The sequence below is a fragment of the Lepisosteus platostomus genome, chromosome 9 (genome assembly GCF_059453375.1).
Source record: "Lepisosteus platostomus isolate fLepPlt1 chromosome 9, fLepPlt1.hap1, whole genome shotgun sequence".
Classification (NCBI taxonomy): domain Eukaryota; kingdom Metazoa; phylum Chordata; class Actinopteri; order Semionotiformes; family Lepisosteidae; genus Lepisosteus; species Lepisosteus platostomus.
In genome coordinates this window covers 1,982,567-2,004,214 of record NC_142619.1, presented here as the reverse complement: position 1 = coordinate 2,004,214, position 21,648 = coordinate 1,982,567, and the positions used below count along the sequence as shown (strand labels likewise).

Genomic DNA, 21,648 nt, shown 5'->3' with positions numbered 1-21,648 from the left:
AATTCAGCTCCCAGTCCAGTCAGTCCAGTCCTGCCTGGAGAGCCTCAGACTGCTCTGTCAGTGTCAGTGGAGTCTGATTCTAATCCCAGTTCATAACTAATCCATCTCCCAGTCCAGTTGGTCCAGTCCAGCCTGGAGAGTCTCAGACTGCTCTGTCAGTGTCAGTGGAGTCTGATTATAATCCCAGTTCGTAACTAATCCAGCTCCCAGTCCAGTCAGTCCAGTCCAGCCTGGAGAGTCTCAGACTGCTCGGTCAGTGTCAGTGGAGTCTGATTATGATCCCAGTAAATAATTAAGAAAACCATAGCAGTTTTGTGAAAATGGCTGGGCATCTGGTGTCAGTTAATTGACCAATTGACCAATCAATCAAACACTCATCAAAGTCAGTGTATTTGTACACCATATAATAGAGATTTGCACTCCTGCATAGCAAAAGGACATCCTGTCTTGTCTGATGTTTTGATGAGACTGGCAGGCCAGAGAATTATCCATACTGTATACTTTCTATAGATCCCAGCTGTGGGTGTAATGTCCTTGTGTTGTAGTACAATATCACACTACAGGGTATCATACATTACCACCCATTAGAAATCACTTTGCGGTCTCTGTGTTAATAATATTGTTATAATCCAGTGTAGTATACAGCATCACCCGTTAGAAATCACTGTAGCAGTCCACTGTGTTACAGTCCACTATTATTACAGTGTTCCATAATACACATCACGAGCTGTTAGAAATCACTGTGCAGTCATAGTGTTATATTACAGTATTGTAGTGCAGTGTAGTACACAGTATCACCAGTTAGGAACTCCCAACACATCTCACAGTATGGCAATATCATTGTGCAGTATAATTACAGTGAAGTGTAATACACTGTATCACCGACCAGAAATCACTGCTCTCACATTAGTATACTGAAGTACAGTATAATTACATTACAAAGTATGATACCAAATCACCTATCAGTAAGAACTGCACTTTCACACATGATTATAGTACCAGTGTAGAGTATTATTATATTATACTGCAATATACTGCATCAGAGCATGACAATATTATACATAAAAAACTACTACAATGCAGCATAAAGTGATATATTTTATCTCCCATTATGCTGTGTGTGCTGTCGGATATCAATCTTACTGTAGGACTGGTATTAATGTTACTGAAGTATAGCACAACACAATATAAATTGTTTTTATACACCACTTTACTGTTGACAAACATGAAGAAAGTACAGTCATTATTCTTTGATCTGTTTTAAAATATTCAGATTTCTCTGGATTTTCACTTGAGACAATAGTAGACCTTATAGATAATTGTTGACCAGTATAGCGGGCTGTGTGGTCACTAGGACAGTGCTCAGAGCTTCTCTGGACTGCAACCTGCAGTTACATTGTCAACCTGGAGAGACTGTGGGGGAGCTGTTGTCCATCGTACAGGTGTAATTATACTCATCAGCACGTTAGTGTTTCATGATCAGAGCACACATCCCCCTCTCTCTATCAGTGTAGTGTTAGTGTACTGGAGTGTCCAGTCAGTGTGTCTGTATGAACTCCTCTCTCTCTCAGTGCAGTGTTCATGTACTGGAGTGTCCAGTCAGTGTCTGTATGAACCCCTCTCTCTCTCAGTGCAGTGTTAATGTACTGGAGTGTCCAGTCAGTGTGTCTGTATGAACCCCTCTCTCTCTATCAGTGTAGTGTTAGTGTACTGGAGTGTCCAGTCAGTGTGTCTGTATTAACCCCTCTCTCTCTATCAGTGTAGTGTTAGTGTACTGGAGTGTCCAGTCAGTGTGTCTGTATTAACCCCTCTCTCTCTCAGTGCAGTGTTCATGTACTGGAGTGTCCAGTCAGTGTGTGTATGAACCCCTCTCTCTCTCAGTGCAGTGTTACTGTACTGGAGTGTCCAGTCAGTGTGTCTGTATGAACCCCTCTCTCTCTCAGTGCAGTGTTAGTGTACTGGAGTGTCCAGTCAGTGTGTCTGTATGAACTCCTCTCTCTCTCAGTGCAGTGTTAATGTACTGGAGTGTCCAGTCAGTGTCTGTATGAACCCCTCTCTCTCTCAGTGCAGTGTTAATGTACTGGAGTGTCCAGTCAGTGTGTCTGTATGAACCCCTCTCTCTCTCAGTGCAGTGTTAATGTACTGGAGTGTCCAGTCAGTGTGTCTGTATGAACCCCTCTCTCTCAGTGCAGTGTTAGTGTACTGGAGTGTCCAGTCAGTGTGTCTGTATGAACCCCTCTCTCTCTCAGTGCAGTGTTAATGTACTGGAGTGTCCAGTCAGTGTGTCTGTATGAACCCCTCTCTCTCTCAGTGCAGTGTTAATGTACTGGAGTGTCCAGTCAGTGTGTCTGTATTAACCCCTCTCTCTCTCCCAGTGTAGTGTTAATGTACTGGAGTGTCCAGTCAGTGTGTCTGTATGAACCCCTCTCTCTCTCAGTGCAGTGTTGATGTACTGGAGTGTCCAGTCAGTGTGTCTGTATGAACCCCTCTCTCTCTCAGTGCAGTGTTCATGTACTGGAGTGTCCAGTCAGTGTGTCTGTATGAACCCCTCTCTCTCTCAGTGCAGTGTTCATGTACTGGAGTGTCCAGTCAGTGTGTCTGTATTAACCCCTCTCTCTCTCAGTGCAGTGTTCATGTACTGGAGTGTCCAGTCAGTGTGTCTGTATTAACCCCTCTCTCTCTCTATCTCTCTGATGTAGGTGTTGTTGACAAGGCAGCTGCTTGTAAGGATACTGAAACTGCTCATTACAGCTGAGAGAGAGATTACAGATTCTCTTCAAAACACTGTCACCACAAATGAAATCATCGCAAAATACGATCTGGTTTGTAGCTGGGGAGGAGGAGGAGTTCAGGATGAGGAAGAGAGGGAGAGAGAAGAAGAGGAGTGAAGAGAAAGCAGAGAGAAAACAGGGAAGAAAGGAAGGGATTGTATACAGGAGTCAGAGGGAAGAGGAAAGCAAATACATTTTCCTAAAACTTTCAACCGAATCCCAGAATCCCCACTCTGACTAGAACCAGGCAAAGTTCTGATCCTGCTGGCAGAGGAAAATCAAGTGGGTGATCCCCTGTATTATTATTATTATTATTAATAATAATGTCCTTATGCCAGCAAAGCTCTTAGTATTTGAATGTGAGGAAGGGGAGAGGAGGGAGAGAAAGAGGAGGGGAAGGGAGGGAAAAAGAGGGGCAGAGTGGTAGAGGAAGGGGAGAGAGGGAGAGAGAGAGGGAGAGGAGGGAGCAGAGGGGTAGAGAGACAGGAGGAGAGAGGGGTAAGGGAGGGAGAGAGAGAAGAGGGGAGGGAGAGAGACAGGAGGAGAGGGGGTAGAGGGGGGAGAGAGACAGGAGGAGAGACAGGAGGAGAGGGAGACGGGGAGAGAGAGAAGAGGGGATGGAGGAGAGACAGGAGGAGAGGGAGACGGGGAGAGAGAGAAGAGGAGGAGAGAGGAGGAGGGAGGGGTAGAGGAGGGAGAGAGGGGGAGAGGGAGAGAGGAGGGAGCAGAGGGGTAGAGGGGGAGAGGAGGGAAAGAGAGGAAGGAAGGAGGAGGAGAGGGAGAGGGAGGGGGGGGGACAGAGGAGAGACAGGAGGAGGGAGGGGTAGGGGAGGGGGAGAGAGAGAGAGAGGAGGAAAAAGAGGCAGGAGGAGGCCAGGGGAGCACCAGGAGGGGGGCAGATGGAGAGAAGGGCAGGCTCGGGGGGCAGGAACAGGGAGGGGGCAGATGGAGAGTGGGGCAGGCTGGGGGAGGGGGGGGCAGGCACAGGGAGGGGGCAGATGGAGAGTGGGGCAGGCTGGGGAAGGGGGGGGCAGGCACAGGGAGGGGGGCAGAGGGAAGGACACGTGTGGCTCTGTTCAAACAGTTACCATGGTTTCCAGATGTCTCCATGGCAACGCAAGTGGCCAATCAGACAATAAAAGAATTGCAGCCGAATAGCTACAACGAGGGAGAGGAGGGGAGGAAGGTGGAGGGGGGGGGGGAGGGAGAGGAGGGGGGCTGAAGGGAAGAGGAGAGGAAGAGTGATGGAGAGAAAGCTCGGGAGGGAGAGAGAGGGGGAGAGAGAGGGGGGCTATTTTAGGCAGCAGGTTGTCATGGAAACACCAGGAAACACTGCAGAATGGAGAGAGAAAATGGACAAGAACTTTAAAAATGAAACAGCCATCTGATTACTATGGTATATTATAATTTCAGACTCTTTACATTGTTTTCTATACCTCTATCAGTGCAGTGTTAATGTACTGGAGTGTCCAGTCAGTGTGTCTGTATGAACCCCTCTCTCTCTCAGTGCAGTGTTAATGTACTGGAGTGTCCAGTCAGTGTGTCTGTATGAACCCCTCTCTCTCTCAGTGCAGTGTTAATGTACTGGAGTGTCCAGTCAGTGTGTGTGTATTAACCCCTCTCTCTCTCAGTGCAGTGTTAATGTACTGGAGTGTCCAGTCAGTGTGTCTGTATTAACCCCTCTCTCTCTCAGTGCAGTGTTAATGTACTGGAGTGTCCAGTCAGTGTGTGTGTATTAACCCCCCTCTCTCTCTCTCAGTGCAGTGTTAATGTACTGGAGTGTCCAGTCAGTGTGTCTGTATTAACCCCCCTCTCTCTCTCTCAGTGCAGTGTTAATGTACTGGAATGTCCAGTCAGTGTGTGTGTATAAACCCCTCTCTCTCTCAGTGCAGTGTTAATGTACTGGAGTGTCCAGTCAGTGTGTCTGTATGAACCCCTCTCTCTCTCAGTGCAGTGTTAATGTACTGGAGTGTCCAGTCAGTGTGTCTGTATGAACCCCTCTCTCTCTCAGTGCAGTGTTAATGTACTGGAGTGTCCAGTCAGTGTGTCTGTATGAACCCCTCTCTCTCTCAGTGCAGTGTTAATGTACTGGAGTGTCCAGTCAGTGTGTCTGTATGAACCCCTCTCTCTCTCAGTGCAGTGTTAATGTACTGGAGTGTCCAGTCAGTGTGTCTGTATGAACCCCTCTCTCTCTCAGTGCAGTGTTAATGTACTGGAGTGTCCAGTCAGTGTGTCTGTATTAACCCCTCTCTCTCTCTCTCAGTGCAGTGTTCATGTACTGGAGTGTCCAGTCAGTGTGTCTGTATTAACCCCTCTCTCTCTCAGTGCAGTGTTCATGTACTGGAGTGTCCAGTCAGTGTGTCTGTATTAACCCCTCTCTCTCTCAGTGCAGTGTTAATGTACTGGAGTGTCCAGTCAGTGTGTCTGTATTAACTCCACTCTCTCTCTCTCTGAAGGACAGCAGTATTCCCAGATTTCTCCGTCACCATGGTAACGCTGCAGCGCTGGAGAGAGAGGAAGGAGGAGGGGAGAGAGGGAGGGAGAGGGATGTGTGAACAATGCTAATGCACCTGCACTGATCTTTGATTGAATATTTATTTCTCCATTAATCTGCTCGTCCCTCCCTGCCTCCCTCTTGCCTCCTTCTAACATTCATTAACTTTCTCTTCATAGCAATTCACTATCTCTCCATCTCTTTATCAGTTTATCTACACTACTCTTCTATCCTGTTACAATAGGAGCTACAGTCCCAGTGCAGTAGAACAGTCTGTTACAATAGGAGCTACAGTCCCAGTACAGTAGAACAGTCCTGTTACAATAGGGGCTACAGTCCCAGTACAGTAGAACAGTCCTGTTACAATAGGAGCTACAGTCCCAGTCCAGTAGAACAGTCCTGTTACAATAGGAGCTACAGTCCCAGTACAGTAGAACAGTCTGTTACAATAGGAGCTACAGTCCCAGTACAGTAGGACAGTCTGTTACAATAGGAGCTACAGTCCCAGTGCAGTAGAACAGTCCTGTTACAATAGGAGCTACAGTCCCAGTCCAGTATAGGAGCTCTATAATAAGGAACTGTAGGCTGTAGTAAAAGTACAGTAGAATAATTTTAAACACACTGAATATTCACTCTGGAATTCAATGTCTTTGTGTTGTTTGGGAATGAATAAGTTATCTGCTTTTGTCGATTATTTTGCTCCCTAAAGAGAAACACTGGGAACCCCGAGATGGAGAGCGAGAGACGGACAGGGAGACAGGGAGGGGATCGGAGAGGCAGGCAGGGAGACCTCAGTGTGCCGTCGGTGTGTCTCCAAGTCCAAGGTCAGTCCTTAATCAGCACGGTGTGGCTCCTCTCGCTGCAGAGGGAGGGCAAGAGGCAATCAAACCTCACCCATCCATCTGCACAAACTGAGCTCTCCGATTTAAAGGAATGCAGGAACATTCCCTCCCCCCTGCCCAGCTCTCTCTCTTGCCCGGGACGTGGGGTGGGGGGGGCAGTTTCTGACTAAGGTGATCATCCAGCATCATATTACCCCCAGGAGCGGGAATCTGGGGTGACTGCATCCATCTGTTTTCCAACGACTTTATCCAGTACAGGTGCCCTCAAAGGCAACACAGGAAGTGGCCAAGACACTGTGAGGAGGAGTTCAAGGAGGAGGAGGGAGGGCAGTGCACAGAACTCCACTCTCCTCAGCCAAAATCCGCTCTCAAAGATCGGGAAAAGATCACCAGAGATCCTCGATTTGCGGGAAAACAGGGAGTTTGCATCTTTGGCACCCCACGCTTCATTGATACTGTGTTAACCGAGCGTGTCGGTCACAGGGGTCTGGTGACGACAGGAGGCAGTAATCGTTCTGCACCCTGACAGACTCACCGAGGTCCGGTCAGGGGAAACGACAGAGCCATTCCTGCAGCAGGTGATGTTTCTGTACATGCGGAGGTGGGGTGGTAGGTTTTCACCGGACGCTCGTCGTCCTCTCCAACGTTCATCTCCTGCTCAACGGAAGCTCGTCCAGCAATCTTCCAAAAGATTTTAATATCCTACATACGCATCCATGCCCACATTAACAGCATATCGTGTGCAGACACTGCTCCAGGATACAGAGCCTCATGAACCCACTGCCTGAATAGGTCACTTATCTTAACGAGCAACCCGTGCGTGTGTACAGTACATGTGTAAGGATGTTCCTGTGAAGACGAATGCAGGGTGTTTATGAGTGTTTATATGGGTGTGCATATAGTGCATAAAAATGTATGCATTTGTGTATATCTGGACGTGTTTGTGTGTATGAATGTATAAATATATACACATGTGTGTGTAGCGTGTGCAAATGTGTTTCTGTCCGAGCGTAGGTGAATGCGTGTGGCATGTGTACATGCGTTTCTGTCCGAGCGTAGGTGAATGTGTGTGTGGCGTGTGTACATGCGTTTCTGTATGAGCGTAGGTGAATGTGTGTGTGGCGTGTGTACATGCGTTTCTGTCCGAGCGTAGGTGAATGTGTGTGTGGCGTGTGTACATGCGTTTCTGTCCGAGCGTAGGTGAATGCGTGTGGCGTGTGTACATGCGTTTCTGTCCGAGCGTAGGTGAATGTGTGTGTGGCGTGTGTACATGTGTTTCTGTCCGAGCGTAGGTGAATGTGTGTGTGGCGTGTGTAGATGTGTTTCTGTCCGAGCGTAGGTGAATGTGTGTGTGGCGTGTGTACATGCGTTTCTGTCCGAGCGTAGGTGAATGTGTGTGTGGCATGTGTACATGCGTTTCTGTCCGAGCGTAGGTGAATGCGTGTGGCGTGTGTACATGCGTTTCTGTCCGAGCGTAGGTGAATGTGTGTGTGGCGTGTGTACATGTGTTTCTGTCCGAGCGTAGGTGAATGTGTGTGTGGCGTGTGTAGATGTGTTTCTGTCCGAGCGTAGGTGAATGTGTGTGTGGCGTGTGTACATGTTTCTGTCCGAGCGTAGGTGAATGTGTGGGTGGCGTGTGTACATGCGTTTCTGTCCGAGCGTAGGTGAATGTGTGTGTGGCGTGTGTACATGTGTTTCTGTCCGAGCGTAGGTGAATGTGTGTGTGGCGTGTGTACATGTGTTTCTGTCCGAGCGTAGGTGAATGTGTGTGGCGTGTGTACATGTTCCTGTCCGAGCGTAGGTGAATGTGTGTGTGGCGTGTGTAGATGTTCCTGTCCGAGCGTAGGTGAATGTGTGTGTGGCGTGTGTAGATGTGTTTCTGTCCGAGCGTAGGTGAATGTGTGTGTGGCGTGTGTACATGTGTTTCTGTCCGAGCGTAGGTGAATGTGCGTGTGGCGTGTGTAGATGTGTTTCTGTCCGAGCGTAGGTGAATGTGTGTGTGGCGTGTGTAGATGTGTTTCTGTCCGAGCGTAGGTGAATGTGTGTGTGGCGTGTGTACATGTGTTTCTGTCCGAGCGGGAGAGCAGGAGGCCCTGGGCAGCGGTCCCGACGTTCAGCGTGTACGGCTGCCTCACAGCGCTGGGGCCCTGGGATCAACTGGCTTCTGGGAAAACTGGCCCTGGTGTGTGTGTGTGTGTGTGTGTGTGTGTGTGTGTGTGTGTGTGTGTGTGTGTGTGTGTGTGTGTGTGTGTCTCAGATCCAGGGTGTATCCTGCCTTGCGTCCATTGCTTGCTGGGATAGACTCTGGCTCGCCATGATCCGACACTGCATAAAGTAGTTAGAATACGTGTGGAATGGTATGACAACGATGACGATGATGATGATGGGGAAAAAAACGGGTGCCGACGTACAAACGTTTCTCTCTTCCGCCCCTCGGTGTTCCTCCATTTCCTGGCCTCAGTCTATCCGAGTCTTTCCCGAATGTACTTCCCAGTCTGTCCCGAACGAGCCCAGGGATCCAGCTCGGCGCTACACGCCTCGCGCAGGTCGACTCCTCCGACTTGTCAGCGCGGATCCCCGTGGATCGCCGATCCGTGGATTATTAACCCAGCCACCCAGACGCTCCCTGAAGGATCCCAGGAGACGATCCTCGGCAACGGAGCCAAGCGGCACATTGCAGACACCCGCCACTCTCCGCGTACAGCAGTTCCTGCCCTGTTCTCCCCCAGAGTCGATCTTGGGTCCTCGTGTCAATATCCGCCCTGAAAGCCGGCCCCATGCGATGACTGAAGGGGTCTGGCTCCTTTGCTCCCAGGCGTGAGCCAACATCCTCGCACGCTTCTTCGAGACGGGATGCACACGGACATAAAAAACCCACACAGAGGAATGTCAAGGACTCCATGGGTGTTTTGTACAAAACAACAATGTCAATTTTATTCCATAAAGTTTCGATCAGTTATGGCACATACAGATTCTTTGATCAGAAAAGTTTGGCACAAATTCCTGTAACAGTGTCCCTCTCTCTCGGCTGCCTACGGTAAGAGCCTTCCACCACGACCCCCCCCCTCCCCCCCGCCCCACCCCCACCCCCCACGATAATCATAATAATACTGAGAATCAGAAATGTAACACAAATGGTTTTCGAACAATTTTAAAAAGACAGCTCAGGCAAGAGACGGGTCATCGCGATGTCACCGTGACGAGGAGGAGGAGGAGGGAGCAAACTCGTCTCCTACTTCCCAGGAGGAGGTTGAACAAAAACCGCCCGGAAGGAGACAGGAAGTGGGCGGAGGAGAGGGGCTTCCGATTTCCTGTTTTTCCCTCTGTACCCCCCTGCTGTCCTCATCTCCTCCCTCCCTCCCTCTCCACCTTCGCCCCGCACGCCGGCTCCCTCTCTGTCTCCCCTCATCCAGATTTCCGGAACAGTGGCCGCCCTGCGTGACCGTCTTGTGCTGCCTCACCCTTAACACCGTCTGGCCCTCAGCGGAGCTGGTGATCGATCCATCGATTTCATCATCCTGCGCCACTTTCCCATTTGACCCCGTCCCCGTCGATATATAATGGCAGAAACTCCCTCAGGTGTGAGGAGTGAAGTCATGCAGGCTACACAGTCAGTGATCAGTGAACCTCTAACTGACCAAAATACTGATCCGATTTTCCCATATTATAGATATGGAGCTTGGTAATGGATACAATGGCCCATACTGCTGTGCTATAAGGTGTACTACAGTCCCCATTACACTAGGGGCTACAGTCCCAGTCCAGTAGACCAGTCTGTTACAGTAGGAGCTACAGTCCCAGTACAGTAGAACAGTCCTGTTACAGTAGGAGCTACAGTCCCAGTACAGTAGAACAGTCCTGTTACAGTAGGAGCTACAGTCCCAGTACAGTAGAACAGTCTGTTACAGTAGGAGCTACAGTCCCAGTACAGTAGAACAGTCCTGTTACAGTAAGAGTTACAGTCCCAGTACAGTAGAACAGTCTGTTACAGTAGGAGCTCCAGTCCCAGTGCAGTAGAACAGTCTGTTACAGTAGGAGCTACAGTCCCAGTGCAGTAGAACAGTCCTGTTACAGTAGGAGCTACAGTCCCAGTGCAGTAGAACAGTCCTGTTACAGTAGGAGCTACAGTCCCAGTACAGTAGAACAGTCTGTTACAGTAGGAGCTACAGTCCCAGTACAGTAGAACAGTCCTGTTACAGTAAGAGTTACAGTCCCAGTACAGTAGAACAGTCTGTTACAGTAGGAGCTCCAGTCCCAGTACAGTAGAACAGTCTGTTACAGTAGGAGCTCCAGTCCCAGTACAGGAGAACAGTCTGTTACAATAGGAGCTCCAGTCCCAGTACAGTAGGACAGTCCTGTTACAGTAGGAGCTACAGTCCCAGTACAGTAGAACAGTCCGTTACAATAGGAGCACTAGTACCTGTACAATACAACCATCCTGTAACAAAAATGGGCTATTGTAAAAGCACGAAAGTATAGACACGTTGATGCACACAATCGGGTGTTAGTGCTGCAGGTGTAACAGTATCACTATATATCAAAGAAGCCCCAGGTCCCCCATGTCTGTCAACCCGACTCTTTCGACTGGACCAGCTAGACAAAACACTCGCTACGCACAAGCAGGACTGGCGGCCCTGCCCCTCGCACAGAATGGGCTCTCCCAAGGAAACTCCAGACCATCTTACTGGAACATGAGCACTGAAAAAGATACCGATCACAACCCCTTTCCTGGGCTCGTGCGAGATCTGCCGCCTTCCAGCCTGGGCTGGCTAGGAAGCGGGAGTGTAGTCACTTCAGGGTACTGGCCATCTGCCTTCGCTTCTTTGGGTGCCTCCTCGTTCCCAAACGGCGCCCCCTCATCTCTGCTTCTACCCCCCCGGACAACCTCCAGGCTTAAAGCTCGGTTTCCAACTGGAACCGGAAACGAAACAAACTCGCGACTGGAATCCGTCAAGAGGAAGGAACCTGCAGCGAGGCCAAACGTTTATATTTCACCTGGGCCACGGTTTCGCCATATAAAGACGAGGCAGAATAACAACGGGTATTTAAATAAACCCAGGAGAAAAAGGCGCGAAGAGAAAGGGCTACAAGTTTGGTGTCTGCGTCTTGGCTCAGTCTAAGCCGTCCACGGAAGTCCCTCGCAGGCTCAGCAATGGCCGACCCTGTGCGGTGACCTCCGACGCTGCATCTAGCCAGCGTTCGATTTGAGGGTGAGTCGTTTAAGGCGGCCGGGTGGGGACCAAAACGCCCTTCTCTGCTCGGGGCTCGACAGCTCTGCCCGACAGACGCGCTGCCCCGTCACCTGCTGCAGCGCTGCGCATCATCAGGCGGCAGGAGGGAGGAGGACTGGGGCCCAGAGGGGAGTCTCCACATGTGTGGGCTCCCAGGTGTTTGGTCTATTAGGTGCGTGGAATCCCAGGTGCGTGGTCTATCAGGTGCGTGGAATCCCAGGTGCGTGATCTACCAGGGGTGTGGTCTACCAGGTATGTGGTCTACCAGGTGTGTGGTCTACCAGGGGCGTGGTCTACCAGGGGCGTGGTCTATCAGATGATTGGAATCCCAGGTGCGTGGTCTATCAGGTGCGTGGAATCCCAGGGGTGTGGTCTACCAGGGGTGTGGTATGGTGCGTGGTCTACCAGGGGTGTGGTCTACCAGGGGTGTGGTCTACCAGGGGTGTGTGATCTACCAGGGGTGTGTGATCTACCAGGGGTGTGGTATGGTGTGTGATCTACCAGGGGTGTGGTCTACCAGGGGTGTGGTCTACCAGGGGTGTGGTATGGTGTGTGGTCTACCAGGTATGTGGTCTACCAGGTGCATGATCTACCAGGGGTGTGATCTACCAGGGGTGTGGTATGGTGCGTGGTCTACCAGGGGTGTGGTCTACCAGGTATGTGGTCTACCAGGTGCGTGGTCTACCAGGTGCGTGGTCTACCAGGGGTGTGGTCTACCAGGGGTGTGGTCTACCAGGGGTGTGGTCTACCAGGGGTGTGGTATGGTGCGTGGTCTACCAGGGGTGTGGTCTATCAGATGATTGGAATCCCAGGTGCGTGGTCTATCAGGTGCGTGATCTACCAGGTGTGTGGTCTACCAGGGGTGTGGTATGGTGCGTGATCTACCAGGTGCGTGATCTACCAGGGGTGTGGTATGGTGCGTGATCTACCAGGTGTGTGGTCTACCAGGGGTGTGGTATGGTGCGTGATCTACCAGGTATGTGGTCTATCAGATGCGTGGAATCCCAGGTGCGTGGTCTATCAGATGCGTGGAATCCCAGGTGCGTGGTCTACCAGGGGTGTGGTTTTTCATGTGTACAAATTTCAGATTTCCATGCTCTATGGAGCAGTATTGTGCCACCGTTGAGCTAGCTGTTTACTGCATGTTTACTGTATCACCCTGCTCCTAGGCTCAACTTTTTGCTTCTGCCAACAACAAAAAAAAAAATCCTTCTCACCTTCAACGTTCAGCGTTCCAGTCTCAAAATTTCAGTCGCGCGCCAATCCTTGGCAAAGCCCCCGACCTTCCGGAGTTGGATCTGGCACAGTCCGCCGAGCTGGAACGTCAGCTCTTTATTCAACAGGCAAGAAACACTAAAAGCCAGACTTGTCCTCTGTGTCTCTCTCGTCTGCAACACTGGCATCAAGGCACGGGGAAATTTTTATTCTCGCAGCGTGACAAAGCACTTTTTTTAACCCGCTGCTGTCTGAGGTTTCCCCAGCGTAGTTTGTGGGACTGTGGCTACGAAAAAACCTCTCTCACATCCGATTTCAAAAAAGCCCGAGGCCAGCTAACATATACGCGTCCCTCGTACAGCAGACGAGAGAAACAGCTCCAGTGCAGACAGTAAGTAATCAGGGCGACACTAAGTAAGTACGGTGCAGTGGAACACAGTTCCCACACACACACACGTTTGCTGAAATAAGGATAAAAATAAATGGCTGAATCCACCGACAGCAACAGCAATAAGATGTTGCATCCCTGTATGGAATGACTGCTATCAGGCGGTCTCATCCAGGTTTAACAAGGTCCCAGACAGAAAGGGGCCACTGCTGTCTCAGGGTAGAGAGATCCTGGGCTGAGTCATTCATGGCAGAAAAGGGGCACGGTATTTTGCCTTCAACAGTCAACTAAGTTACAATACGGGATCAGAAACCTTGTCTTAAGTTACAGGTGACTGGATAGCTCCAGCCATTCGCGATGCCCTTGTACTGGCTCTTGCTGTCAAACTGATTCCTCGCACTGTTGTCGAGACCAGGCTGATGGACGCCTGGTGGCTGGAGAACCGAGCTGCAGCCAGACAGAGCTCTGGACCTGGGCACCTCTCTGTATCGCACACGGAGAAACACGGTGTGAAACTGTGGCCCCTGATTCAGTGCATCAGTCTAACTCTCTTCAGCTCAGGTAGTGGGGAGTGCCGAGGAACTCAGCATTATGACATTGTGAGATTTATACACACCAACACCCAGACTTCCCCCTGAACTCTGCTCTACCTCTGCAGTGTAACACTGACGAGTTTATGCACACCAACACCCAGACTTCACCCTGAACTCTGCTCTACCTCAGCAGTGTGACACTGAGGGGTTTATACACCCAGACTTCACCCTGAACTCTGCTCTACCTCAGCAGTGTGACACTGAGGGGTTTATACACCCAGACTTCACACTGAACTCTGCTCTACCTCAGCAGTGTAACACTGACGAGTTTATACACACCAACACCCAGACTTCACCCTGAACTCTGCTCTACCTCAGCAGTGTGACACTGAGGGGTTTATACACCCAGACTTCACCCTGAACGCTGCTCTACCTCAGCAGTGTAACACTGACGAGTTTATACACACCAACACCCAGACTTCACCCTGAACTCTGCTCTACCTCAGCAGTGTGACACTGAGGGGTTTATACACCTAGACTTCACCCTGAACTGTGCTGTACTCAAGCAGTGTAGCACAGACGTTTTGAGGAGTCTGGTGAAACCCACCGAGAGATCCCTGCCGAGACACCACTCCCACTGCAGATAGGTGGGGAGCCAAGGGTGTCTTTGACGAATTATAGTTAAGTGTTAAAAAATTAATAATGCTACTATTAGTAGTAATAATGGTTATAAATATCACTGCCAGCCACTTGGAATCCAATTTTAATTAGTGACCCAAAAGGTTAAAAGGCTGCTTGATCTGTGAAAACCACTCAAGACAGAGGTGCGATCCCAGTTTAAAGGGTGTTCAAGATTCACTACAGGTTTTACTGTGCTGTCAGTGAGGTTCCCATTGTGCACCAGTCACACCCACCCCGACTTGCACAGCACTGCCAGCGACCCTCCCAGCATCACCAGCATCACCAGCCCGAGCCGCTCCAGAGCGGACAGACGTGGCTCTACGGCACTGTCCGCGATCTCTCACGGTCCAGCCCCCACCCGACCTGCAGCACCGTCACCGCCCCCCCCCCCACCGCGATCTGCCCTTTCAACTCTCAACCCGCGAGGGGGGGACGTTCGGCCCGGTCACACGGTCTGGCCGCCACGTTGCCGGGACGAGTTGACGCACTTGCTCCCCTGCCCTCACGGTCAACCCCTCCGAGCCCCTCCCTCGAGAGAGACAGAGACCGAGACAAACCGCGGAGCCTCGGAACGAGAAGGACCGCCCCGCAGGAGACACTCGCCCACACAGAAGCCCCACCAGCGTCCCCGGCGAGGATAGCACAGCGGGATAAAAGAGAGAAGCGCCACCGCAGCCCAACAAACTGAGAAGAACGGCAACAGAATGACGGGAAACGCAAATCCCCCTTTCGGCAGACGCACTTCGAACCCTCTCGCGTTCCCCGGAGCCGACGAGCCAAATTCTGCCACCTGATCGAACCGGGGTCGCCCGTGAGAGACGCGCCCGCCCCTCGCGCCCCCTCACGGATCACACCCCGCCGCGGCAGCAAGCGAGAGAGAAATGGACGAGGACGGGGGAACTGCGAGGGAACTGCGCCGTGGGAGGCGGGTCCTATCTCGCAGGCGCGCATCTCTCCGGGAGGGTGAAATACAGGCCTGAGAACGCCCGCGCTCGGCCACAGTGACGATTCGCAGGGCGAGTGAGCGTACATCCAGGGCGGGGTGTTACTTATTCCTTCTAAATCCGGAAGTGCCCCAGTGCGTCCTCGGGTCCCGATCTCAGCGGACAGCCCCGGGCAGATCGGCAGGCACCCAAACCACGCGCTGCACGCCCAGCGCCAGGTACCCCCACCTCCCTCCTGCTCCTCTCGGCCTCGGCCCCTGGCGCTCTGGGGTAACACAGGCCCCAGCTCGGCCACCATCACCACCGCCCCAGCATTCAACCCCTCTGGAAATAAGACCGAAGTCAAATGCATCTCTCACAAGCAGTGCCCTCGAAACCGAGACGGCCCAGTCCACAGTCATTTAGAAAAACCACCCCCCTCCGCCCCGCACCCCCACATACACACGAAAAACCAAACCAAAAACTCTGAGACTGAGAATCCCTTTTAAAGAAGAAAAAGTTATAAGTTCCATATACTCAAGAAAGGTCCATCATATATATATATAGTCTTAAATCTGCATTTTAAGTCATTCACTATGTGGAACTCTCCCCGCCCCCTCCCCCGCTGAACTGGCGTTAATTTCTCTCACTCCCCCCCTCCCTGCGCGATCTGTGCCTTCCTCTCACTCGGGAAGGGGTCAAAACTCGCAGCTTTTACACGCGAAAGAAACGAGAAAGGGTTCGAGAGACCAAGAGCCGCCCTTCTCTGAGCGCGGTGGGGCGGGGTCGCCGCGGCGCCGCGCGATGACGTCACGGCCCCTCGCCGTGCCCGTCCCCGCCCAGTGACGTCCCCGCCCCCCTTCCTCCTCCTCCTCCTCCTCCTCCAAAGAGCCCGTCTCGCAACAACTGTTAAGCATTTTAACGGTACAGTGAGAAATGCAACATTACCTTATTTAAAAAAAAATAATAAAACACATACAATCGAACAAAGTTAAGAAAACCAAGGAAATGATCAACGTAAACACACAGTAATATTATCATGTTCATATTTTTTTTTTTAAAGAAATGTTCCGTAACTCCCAGGTCTTTAAGGTTGTCGTGTTTGTCTGTCCAAACCGTTTTCTCCTAAAAAAAAAAGCAAAAACAAAGTAATTGGACTCACACGAACGTCGTCTCTTCATCTCTCCCTGTCCCCATCGGTTCTCTTCCTATCCCCCACGCAAAAAAAAACAACAAACAAAACAGAAACAAAACGATGTCCCTTTCACGTCTTCCACACGCCTCGGATAAACTGGGCGAGTTTTCGGATATTTGCAGGTGAAGGTTACTTCACGTCTCTCTCTCTCTCTCTTTTAAATTGCAGATTTCATCGTGAATCAAGTATTATTAGACCTTGTTTTCGTGTTTAAAACGGTAATAACGATAATAAACCACACTAGCCAGAATACACCTCTCAGCCGATAGTTCGTCCCCCTTTTTTTAAAAAATATATTTCTATTTATAATTCGACGCCGCCGGGGGAGGAGGGAGCGCGAGTCGCGCGCTGTTGCCGTTGCTGCTGTCGCCCCGGGAGACGCGCGCGCGCGCGCCGGTGTTTTTGGCGCGCAGAGAGAGCCCGGGTGTCGGGAGGCTTCCGTTTCCGTTTCCTGTTTCCTGTTTCCCCGGCGTGTGTCGGCAGAGCGGCGGTTCGGCCGCCATCTTGAGTGCTTCCGAATCCCGCCTCTCTCGAGTCCGGCTTCACTCACGTGTTTGGCGGCCGGTTGACAGGTTTTGTTTTTCCGCGGGCGTTAAGATGGCGGTGCAAGTCCAATTGAAATTTCGTTGTTGTTTTTTTTCCCCCCCCTTGGCTTTGCCGCTGGTTCATCTGAATTATTCTTCATTTTCCAAAACATTTTTTTTGTTTTGTCTGTGTTCGGATTAGGCCATTTTCGCAGCTCAGGGCAGCAGTTCAGCGTTAATGGGGAACAACAACAGCAGCAACAACAGCACAAGCACTTTGTCTTAACTTTCACACGCTGCGTCGCCCTTACTTTATCATTCTTCCCGGCCCACTACCTCCCCCCAGGAATATCAGTCTTCCACACAAGGAGGGAGATTTGTCTGTGGGGGCTCTGGATCGGGGTTCACAAGACAGCCCCCTTTGATAAATTTCTCTCTCTCTCTCCCTCCCCCTCCTTCGCCTCCCCTCCCCCACCCCACCCCCCCAAACGTTTGTGTCCATTTTCCAAACAAACGAACCCCAGAAAGAAATGACGATTAATCAGAATCATATTAATAACAAAGGCAGTCTGGCGCTCGGCCGCCCAAGTCTTGAAATGAATTCTGCCTGTAAGCTGCTGTCTCCCTGACTGGATCCAGACCGACAGCATTCTTCTTTAAAAAGAAAAATAGATGTATTTATATATATTCGCTGTCCGTGTTTTTTTTTTTCCCCAACCTTCTTCGTCGACGTGGTCCTCGGCGATTTCCGGCCTCTGTTCATCGTTTTTTTTGCCCCGGTGCACAATGGGTTTCCCAGAGAAAGAGAGGAGGCCAGGGGAGAGCAGGGCCTCTCTTCCGAGCTCCCCAAAAACCCGAAACGAGGAGAGAAAGGAGGTGCGCTCGTCTTTGCGTCTGACCCTTTCCTTGTCCTGCTCTCGGACCGGTTACACCGCACTGGATAGTATACTGTGTCTGCGCTGTACTGCGTGTGTCCGTACCTCACTTTGTGTGTACAGATCTGGACTGTGTGTATACAGCATTGTGTTATATGCATCCATTCTGTAGTGTGTGCACGTGTAGTACACTTTTTCTGTCTACTCTATGTACAGAACTGTGTTATGTGTGTCTGTACTGAACTACGTGTACTGTGATCTGTACTGTGTCTATGCTGTACTGTGTATGTGTGTACTGTACTGTGTCTCTGCTGCACTGTGTATGTGTGTACTGTACTGTGTCTCTGCTGCACTGTGTGTGTGTGTGTGTGTGTGTGTGTACTGTACTGTGTCTCTGCTGCACTGTGTGTGTGTACTGTACTGTGTCTCTGCTGCACTGTGTGTGTATGTGTACTGTACTGTGTCCCTGCTGCACTGTGTGTGTGTATACTGTGCTGTGTCTCTGCTGCACTGTGTGTGTGTGTACTGTACTGTGTCTCTGCTGCACTGTGTGTGTGTGTATTGCACTGTGTCTCTGCTGCACTGTGTATGAATGTACTTTACTCTCTGTGTCCGCACTGCTGGCTGAACTGCGTGTCTGTCTCTCTCAACAGAGATCCCACTGGGTAAGGCTCAACGCTGGGTGACGGTAACAAACAGACAAGGGCTGTCATGGCCTGTACCCCCACCTCCGCCTCTCATCAGGTGAACCTCTAATAATGGCACGCACTCTTTCCCTGTTCGTGTGAATGATGGGGCGAATTTCGCTTTGGCACAAAGGCTTTCCCCGGTGTCCGTTCAGCGCAGGCGTCTGCACTGACCCTTCTCCCTCCCTCTCTCAGTGCGGTGTGGCCGAAGTGTGGTGTCCAGTCAGTACTCGTGTTTGATCTCGCGCCCGGCCGTCTCCTCCTGCCTCTCCTGCAAACCCGGAGCCACCTCGGGGGGAGCTGCAGCACACACAGGCCCACCAGTCACTGCAGTCCACGCGTGTCCACGTCCCCCCCCATGTCTCTCTCTCTCTCTCTCTCTCTCGGCCACCCCTCTCCCCCCCCCCCCCCACCAAAAAAAAAGCCAGGGTCCCAATCCGTAAGAGTCTCCCTCCCTGTTCTCTCCTCTCCCTCCTCCGTCTCTCTCTCTCTCTCTCTCTCTCCGTCTCAGATCTGCGTCTCCTGCACGTTCTCCTTCGAGCCGCTCTTGAAGAGCAGGGGCTCGATCTGCTGGCCCTGGCTCTGTCCCATCAGGGCCTTCAGGGAGCCGTGGAGGCCCAGGGGGGGCAGGGGCAGGGGCAGGGGCAGGGGCAGGGAGGAGGGGACGGAGACGGAGGAAGGGGCGGAGGAGGGGATGGAGGGGTTGTTGTTGTTGTTGGCCACGGCGGAGGACGAGAGGGCCGGGGCCAGGCCCGAGGAGCAGGAGAGGGAGTGGGAGGCGGGCTGTGCTTGGCCGAGGCCGGTGGAGGCGGGGCCGACGCCGGAGGGGGCGGGGTTGTTGTTGTTGTTGAGCAGGCCCCCGCCGGGCCCCACCCCCAGGCCCATGACGCCCATGCCGCCCCCGCCGCCGCCGCCGCCCATGACGTTGTTGTTGAAGTGGTGCGCGGCCTTGAAGTAGTGGTTGAGGTGGTCCGTCCGGGTCAGGGACGGGACGGTGACGATTTCCGAGTGGTGCAGCCTCATCCCCCCGCCCCCCCCGCCCATCCCGCCGCCGCCGCCGCCCCCTCCTCCTCCGCCGCCTAGGGAGTGGAGAGTCGAGCCGCCCGCGATCCCGCTACCCCCGCCGACCCCCCCCTCCCGCCCCCCGCCTCCCGCGCCCGGCCCGATCTCGTCCTCCACGTTGATGATCTCGATGGCGCGGGCCGGCCCGTGGTGCTTGTGCAGCTGGTGCTGCTTCCTCAGCTTGTAGAAGACCACCAGCATGACGGCGGCCATGAAGGTGATGGCCACGAAGCAGCCGATGATGATCTTGGTGGTCTTCATGACGTCGTCCAGCCCCGACAGGTTCTCCGTCACGTCCGTGATGGGCACGGTGAAGGCCCGCTCCGGGGAGCGCGTGGAGGACGAGGAGGAGGAGGAGGAGGCGGAGACGGAGGAGGAAGGGGTGGCGAAGGTGGGGGCCATGCCCGCCCAGGAGGTGGGGGCCGGCTGCCCCACGTAGGTCTCGTTGATGTCCTGCCGGGCCGAGTTCTCCTCCTGCGCGCCACTCTCCACGGTCTCCACCGTCACCGTGGTGAAGTAGCTGTAGTTGTTGGTGGAGTCGGCCGCCGAGACGTTGAGGACCGCGGTGGCCGTGGTGTTGCCGGCCGAGTTGGTCACCATGCAGGTGTACTGGCCCGTGTCCTGCACCGTCACGTTGGTGAAGTTGAGGGTGCCGTCGTGCAGCACGGAGATCCGCACCCGGTAGGAGCCGTGGGTCATCAGGGTGCCGTTGGGCGTCAGCCAGTTGACCGAGGTCATGGAGGTGCCCGTCCGGCACTTCAGCTCCGCCGCCATGCCCTCGGTGACGTTCAGGTCGGTGGGCGGCTCCACGATCACGGGGGCGTAGCAGGTGAAGTGGCTCTGGTCCAGCTCCCCGATGTAGCGCCCCTTCAGGACGGGGGGGGCGTGGCAGCGGGCGCAGCAGGTGGTGTTGCTGGGCACGGTCTCCTTCAGCCACCAGCTGAGCCACAGCACGTCGCAGTTGCACACCCAGGGGTTGTGGTTGAGGTGCACGCGCTCCAGCCGGTGCAGGGGGGTGAAGAGGTCGTGGGGCAGGGAGTGCAGGGAGTTGTGGGACAGGTTCAGCTCCTCCAGGTTCTTGAGGTCGTCGAAGGCGTTGCGCTCGATGACCGACACCTGCGCGTGCATGAGCCACAGCTTGCGCAGCGACACCAGGCCCTGGAACGAGCCGGGCCGGATGATCTCCAGCCGGTTGCCGGACAGCTCCAGCTCCTCCAGGCGGATCAGGGGCGTCAGGTTGGGGATGTCCTTCAGCCCGCACATCCCCAGGTTCAGGTAGCGCAGGTTGATGAGCCCCTCGAAGGCGGCCTCGGAGATGTAGTCCAGCTTCTTGAGCTCGCCCAGGTCCAGGCGCCGCAGGGACGGCACCCTGTGGAAGGCGTAGCCCGGCAGGGTCTCGATGGGGTTGTTGCGGAGCCAGAGCTCCCGGAGTTTGCTGAGGTACTCGAAGGCCTGGGAGGGGACCAGGGTGAGCCGGTTGTCGAAGAGCTCCAGGGTGTTGAGGTTGGGCAGGCCGTTGAAGGCCCCCACCTCGATCTGGCGGATGTGGTTCTTGGAGAGCTGCAGGATCTCCAGGTGACGGAGGTGCTTGAAGGTGTCGGACTTGATCACCTGAGAGGCAGGAGGGAGGGGAGAGAGGGAGGTTAAAAGGGCAGGGCAGTATATACAGGGGACAGGTATAGCACACACCTGTGTGGGGTTCAAGTATCTGAACTTGACTGAGTGTATATACAGGGGACAGGTATAGCACACACCTGTGTGGGGTTCAAGTATCTGATCGTGACTGAGTGTATATACAGGGGACAGGTATAGCACACACCTGTGTGGGGTTCAAGTATCTGATCTTGACTGAGTGTATATACAGGGGACAGGTATAGCACACACCTGTGTGGACTTCAAGTATCTGATCGTGACTGAGTGTATATACAGGGGGCAGGTATAGCACACACCTGTGTGGAGTTCAAGTATCTGATCTTGACTGAGTGTATATACAGGGGGCAGGTATAGCACACACCTGTGTGGACTTCAAGTATCTGATCGTGACTGAGTGTATATACAGTGGACAGGTATAGCACACACCTGTGTGGACTTCAAGTATCTGATCGTGACTGAGTGTATATACAGTGGACAGGTATAGCACACACCTGTGTGGAGTTCAAGTATCTGATCTTGACTGAGTGTATATACAGTGGACAGGTATAGCACACACCTGTGTGGGGTTCAAGTAT

General features: G+C 52.8%; 2 protein-coding genes across 11 annotated transcripts in view; both read right to left on the bottom strand.

The window, feature by feature from the left end:
• Nucleotides 1-16,328, bottom strand: part of LOC148654338 (testicular acid phosphatase homolog) — a 31,268-nt gene extending 14,940 nt beyond the window's left edge. For 3 of the 4 annotated variants that reach the window (XM_088646354.1, XM_088646356.1, XM_088646357.1), the window contains exon 1: nt 16,241-16,325. In XM_088646354.1, the coding sequence (XP_088502480.1) occupies nt 16,241-16,259 (19 nt within the window). In that variant the 5' untranslated portion in view covers nt 16,260-16,325. Of the gene's footprint in view, nt 1-16,240 lie in introns of all 4 variants that reach the window. The other variant, XM_088646355.1, reaches the window with a different exon arrangement.
• Nucleotides 9,015-21,648, bottom strand: part of lrrc4ba (leucine rich repeat containing 4Ba) — a 30,792-nt gene continuing 18,158 nt past the window's right edge. For 2 of the 7 annotated variants that reach the window (XM_088646254.1, XM_088646255.1), the window contains exon 4: nt 9,015-21,031. In XM_088646254.1, the coding sequence (XP_088502380.1) occupies nt 18,866-21,031 (2,166 nt within the window). In that variant the 3' untranslated portion in view covers nt 9,015-18,865. The remainder of the gene's footprint in view (nt 21,032-21,648) is intronic. The other 5 variants (XR_015941329.1, XR_015941332.1, XR_015941333.1 and 2 more) reach the window with 5 other exon arrangements.